This window comes from Eriocheir sinensis, unplaced genomic scaffold, assembly GCF_024679095.1.
Source record: "Eriocheir sinensis breed Jianghai 21 unplaced genomic scaffold, ASM2467909v1 Scaffold79, whole genome shotgun sequence".
NCBI classification, from domain to species: domain Eukaryota; kingdom Metazoa; phylum Arthropoda; class Malacostraca; order Decapoda; family Varunidae; genus Eriocheir; species Eriocheir sinensis.
The window spans coordinates 75,001-81,207 of NW_026112153.1; the positions used below are offsets into that span (position 1 = coordinate 75,001).

At 43.3% G+C, this 6,207-nt stretch overlaps 1 protein-coding gene across 1 annotated transcript in view; it reads right to left on the bottom strand.

Annotated features, from left to right (window-relative positions):
* Positions 1-1,068, bottom strand: part of LOC126994413 (ankyrin repeat domain-containing protein 42-like) — a 12,248-nt gene extending 11,180 nt beyond the window's left edge. Inside the window, exon 1 of the mRNA XM_050853724.1 lies at positions 772-1,068. Within this exon, the coding sequence (XP_050709681.1) occupies positions 772-856 (85 nt within the window). The 5' untranslated portion in view covers positions 857-1,068. The remainder of the gene's footprint in view (positions 1-771) is intronic.
* Positions 1,069-6,207: the final 5,139 nt, after the last annotated feature.

A 6,207-nucleotide genomic window follows, 5' to 3' on the forward strand; every position in this document is an offset into this window, starting at 1 on the left:
TCACCACCTTTCCACCACCACCACCAACAACAACAACATCACCATCACCTTAAAAATCACCACCTTACTACCACCACCAACAACAACATCACCATCACCTTAAAAATCACCACCTTACTACCACCAACAACAACAACAAAAACAACATCACCACCACCAACAACAACAAAAACAACATCACCACCACCTTAAAAATCACCACCATACCACCACCACCACCAACAACAACAACAACATCACCACCACCTTAAAAATCACCACCTTACCACCACCACCACCAACAACAACAACAACAACATCACCATCACCTTAAAAATCACCTCCTTACCACCACCAACACCAACAACAACAACAACATCACCTTAAAATCATACCTTACCACCACCACCACCAACAACAACAACATCACCATCACCTTAGAAATCACCTTACCACCACCACCAACAACAACAACATCATCACCATCACCTTAAAATCACCACCTTACCACCACCACCACCACCAACAACAACAACAACAACAAAATCCTTGCCTTACCACCACCACCACCAACAACAACAACAACATCACCATCACCTTAAAACTCACCACCTTACCACCACCACCAACAACAACCTCACCCCCACCTGAAAAATCACCATAACCACCACCACCTTAAAAATCATACATTACCACCACCACCACCACAAACAACAACAACACCTTAAAAATCATCACCTTACCACCACCACCACCTTAAAAATCACCACCACCACCACCACACCTACTCACCTCTTTTGTCAACAGCCAGCGGGTCGGCACCAAGGCTGAGCAGCTTCTCTAACGTCGTCTTGTGGCCCTTTGTGGCAGCCGCCATCAGTGGTGTTTGGTCGTCAGTGCCGCTGCCCTCCACGCTGAGCCCCGCCCCCAGCAGGCAGGGCAGGAGGTGGGCGTGGCCACGGTGAGCAGCAAACAGTACCAGGCACGCCGACCCACCACTGTTAGTTGGGATGGTCACCTTGGGGTCTCCTCCCCTGGCGAGGACGTCCCTGACCCTGACCTCGTCTCCTGCCTCTACAGCGGTGATGAGCTCCTGTGTGTGTGTGTGTGTGTGTGTGTGTGTGTGTGTGTGTGTGTGTGTGTGTGTGTGTGTGTGTGTGTGTGTGTGTCAGGACAAACACACCACCGTGTATTCACCGTCCAAAATACATTAAGTGTATCAATAATTATTGACGACGAACACGACAACTTCGCTCACGAGAAGCTTCAGAGGGTAAAGAATTATTGTAATAGTTTACGGAACATTAGTGGTAATAATTGTAATGATAATAATAATAATAATAATAATAATAATAATAATAATAATAATAATAATAATAATAATAATAATAATAATGATAATGATAATAATAATGATAATAATAATAATAATAATAATAATAATAATAATAATGATAATGATAATGATAATGAAAATAATAATAATAATAATAATAATAATAATAATGATAATAATAATAATAATAATAATAATAATAATAATAATAATAATAATAATAATAATGATAATAATAATAATAATAATAATAATAATAATAATAATAATAATAATAATAATAATAATAATAATAATAATAATAATAATAATAATAATAATAATAATAATAATAATAATAATAATAATAATAATAATAATAATAATAATAATAATAATAATAATAATAATAATAATAATAATAATAATAATAATAATAATAATAATAATAATAATAATAATAATAATAATAATAATAATAATAATAATAATAATAATAATAATAATAATAATAATAATAATAATAATAATAATAATGTGTGTGTGTGTGTGTGTGTGTGTGTGTGTGTGTGTGTGTGTGTGTGTGGTGTGTGTGTGTGTGTGTGTGTGTGTGTGTGTGTGTGTGTGTGTGTGTGTGTGTGTGTGTGTGTGTGTGTGTGTGTGTGTGTGTGTGTGTGTGTGTGATAATGATCTAATAATAGTAATATTGGTCATTAACAATCCCAAAGGTAATGAGCCTTTTATCAGCGGCAATAACAGCATCAATAGTGGCGGGGATAACGGTGACAATGTCAGTGCCAGTGGCTTTTCTGCTGCCACTTCTGCTGTAGTCGGGTTCAGTCCATCCGTCACTCGCGAGTGTGGGCGTAGCACACGCGCATTGCTGCCTCGTGATGGAGGAAGAAACTGTGGCGATAAATATTCATTCATTATTTGCAAGGATATGTTTGAATGTTTACGTATACAAAAACATCACACCTTGGCATATAAATCCCAAACATGCCGATGTGCATCGCTACTATGTCGTACAGCACACGATGGAAATAGCCAAGCCTCACATTAGTAATGTTTCTTGCTGCGTCAAGTATTAGCCACGTGATTTACATGCAAGGAATTATTAAAGAACATTTTTCTTACACTTAAAGAACCTGGTGTATTTATCTGCATCTTGAATTAAATAAAGGTTATTATTTTATGCCTGTTGTTAGTTCGCGTATGATCTGCCTTCGCTGTCTGACACAAGCTTGTCTTTCGTGTGCCTATATGGTGTGTTATCGATGCAGATCGGCGTGTTTGGGATGTACATAAGGACGTGTCATGGTTTCTTTGTACATAAAAACATTCAAATATATTACTGATGAAAGAGTTTTGCTATTAATCGAACGTGGCCAAAGCTATCGGACATGACAATTTTCAACCAATCATGAGCCACAATGTGCAGGTGCCACACCCATGGAGATTGACGCTGTGAGTGGACAGATGAAATATGAAAGAATGTAGCACTACTACTACTAGTACTACTACCACTACTACTACTACTACTACTGCTGCTACTACTACTACTACTACTACTACTACTACTACTGCTACTACTACTACTACACCGTGATACACTCCACCATGTTTATTTTCCCGACACACATAATCATGGAGGGCTCCATAACGGAGGTCGTAGCCCCAACTCTGTTCGCTAATGACTGTGGCATCCAACCATATCACTAATACTACCTGACACTAAATCACCTTTCATCTATTACGTCTAGATCCCCCTTTCCTTCCCTACTCAAGTCACTCCCGACCCACCCTAATGTCACTCTCCACCACTGTGGCTTCATAGTCCATATTGGAGATGTTGGTGGCTTTTGGGCCAGAGTGTCTGGTGCCCCTGAGACATAGGATGGCCGACCTGAGCAGGGAGAACGAAAGGCGACACCTCATCCAGGCGACAACGTGACTCCTTGGCTGATGATTCTTTTCTGAGATTAGTTCCGCGAGGCGTGCGTAGAAGAAGCATTGGGCCCTGGGACCCCATCCCGCCGGATGTGTGGTGAAGACGAGGGGTGAAGCTGCCTGATCCACATGTTGGATTCTTTCACCGTATGCCCTTGTCTTATCACTGCTCGTTCCTGTGGTGGGCGGCTTGCAGGGGCAGCTCACGGTGACAGGCAGCCATCAGGTCAAATATGCGGATGTCCATGAACGCCCGCTGTCCGCGCACCCAAATCCGCAGGCACCCATCAACCCGTGCCTCCTGTGAGTGGTGACCCAAACGGCTGTCCTGTACCGAAGGTGTTCGCCGTCCAGGGGAAGCAGTGCCGGCTCGGTAGTGACGTCTTGGTATACCTCCCCGAGCATGCTGGCTGTCAGATCCCTCACTTCATCGTGTCGAATACAGACGAAGCCTCCTTTTTTACATGTCATGGTGTGGGTGACATCATTTGGTGATCCACATGCACAGAGATCAGGCAGTCCCTCAATCGGCCAGCCATATCTCAGAGCAATGGCGTCGACAAATTCTTGTTTGTTGAGGCTGAAGCCCTTTGCTCTAATTGGTAATGACGTTAGCCAGTTAGAGTATGCTGTGTGTATTTTTCTACCCATTTCTGCGGACAGGTGGTGTGTAAGACGGTCCAGCTCGTCTTTTTGGGCCTGTTGCCTCTCTTCTGAGATTTTTCTTTTAATATCTCTTATTTCTGTCTGGTCTATCCCGCCCTCTGCCTCCTGAGCGATGATCCTGTTGATGAGTAACCTGGTAAGGCTGATGGAGTTTTGGTTCTCCTTATCTGCCAGCTTCTAAGGGTTGGTGATCCCCATCCCACCCAGTCTTGGGGGAGGTGCTAGCATATCCCTCTCCTCCTCCCCCAAAGCATGAGATTTCACCAGCGTCGGCAAGAATACATTCTTCACGGCATTTTCCAGTGGTCGGAGTAGTGGACTGATGCCGGGGATGGTGCGCATCAGGAACGTTCACCGATGTTGGATGCCGTGGGTGTACGCTGAATAGGCAGCGTGTGGCTCAGTCTTGGCAATGGCAGACACAGCTTCTATTTCCTTCACCCATTCAGCTACTTTGTCTCCCACGTACTCCTTCTTATATGCCTCTGTCCCAATCACTGCACCTAAGTGTCGTTGTCCGTCTTTTGTCACAATGACGCCACTTCCTCTAAAAGTTTCTGCGGCATGGTCATAATGTTCAGGTTTGACAATAAGGACAGACTTGGTGGCGTTAGGGATGTATCCTATCTCAGGGCCGGCGGTGTTCACAGTGTCCCACCACCCTTTTAAGTCTGAGATTTTACCAGCACCTGAGAGGTCATCCGCATCAGCCACCTGTTTCACCCGTGTTTCTGCGAACGCGATTTCATTTTGGAGGACTGATAGGCCCAGGGCGTACATAGCCATGGCTATTGGGTCACCTAGTGTTGTTCCCTCAAATGATTTTATCACTTTCACTTTTCCACTGTGGCTATTTATGTATAAGTCGGTCGGGTATGTATAGGTGTTTTCGACATACATAGCTAAGCTAGAGACACTTAGTTTGCAATGTTTGTGTATCATAGTCTTTCTATTTATTGTGTTGAAGGCATTTTTGGCGTCAACAAGAAGCACTGCTTCGCACTCCACGTGGTCGAATATCTCCCGCATGGCATGGACTGCTGCTTCTCCTCCTGCCTGCTGCCCCGCACAAACTTGGAGGTTCCCTGCTGCTGCTACTACTACTACTTCTGCTACTACTACTGCTACTACTACTACTACTACTACTACTACTACTACTACTACTACTACTACTACTACTACAACTACTGCTGCTACTACTTCTACTACTACTACTACTGCTACTACTACTACTACTACTACTACTACCAGCACTACAACTACTACTAGTACTAGTACTACTACTACTACTACTACTGCTACTACTACTACTACTACTACTACTACTACTACTACTACAACTACTACTACTACTACTACTACTACTACCACTACTATTACGACTACTGCTACTACTACTACTACTACTACTACTACTACTACTACTACTACTACTACTATTACTACTACCTGCTTACTACTACTTTTTTACTACTACAGGCTCCATCTATGAGTTGCGTTGTGAGCAGTATATTCTCTCACATCACTTTCACAAAGCTTAATTCATTGGTCCCCACCCACGCCAATGACTGTGGCCGACAACCATCTTTATTTAATATTACAAACTTTACTTAACATTTTATTTTTAAGCTAACAGAGCTTGTGGTTGATGCGACTATCAACAACCGTCGCCTCAAAAAGTCCCAGAGTCAGCAATACTGCAGGTGGTTTTTACTGAATGGTGACCTGGTTTCCTCTCAGGAGAGCAGACCAAGGCTGACCTGAGAGGAGAAGGACAGCCTGCATCTCATCCAGGCGACCACACACTGCTTCTTGGCTGTTTGTTCTTATCCGCCAGTGTTTCAGCGAGGTCTTGCGTAGAAGCTCTGCGCCCATAGTTTCCATCCACTCCTCACTCCATCGTGAATACTACTGGGGTGAAGGAGCCCTGGTCCACATTCTGTATTCTTTCTTCATATGCTCTGCTCCTTCTCTTGTTCGTTTCTTTTTATGGGCTGCATCAAAGGGTCAGGTCTCTGTGGCAATGGGCCATGGGATCAAAGATCCTTATGTCAAAATATGCCCTTTGTCTACGAGTCCAAAACCCTCTGGAGCTAACATCCACTCGTGCTTCGTTCGAAACATTAGCGGTTCGTCTGGCGAGGTGTTCGCCTTGCATAGGGAGCAGCATGGGTTCCACAATCACGTCGTGGCAGTCTTCTTTCAGCATCTGAGCTGTTACGTCTCTTACTTCATCATATCTCATGCAGACGAAACCTCCTCTCTTGCATGTCATGGCATGATTTTGGTTGAAGGTT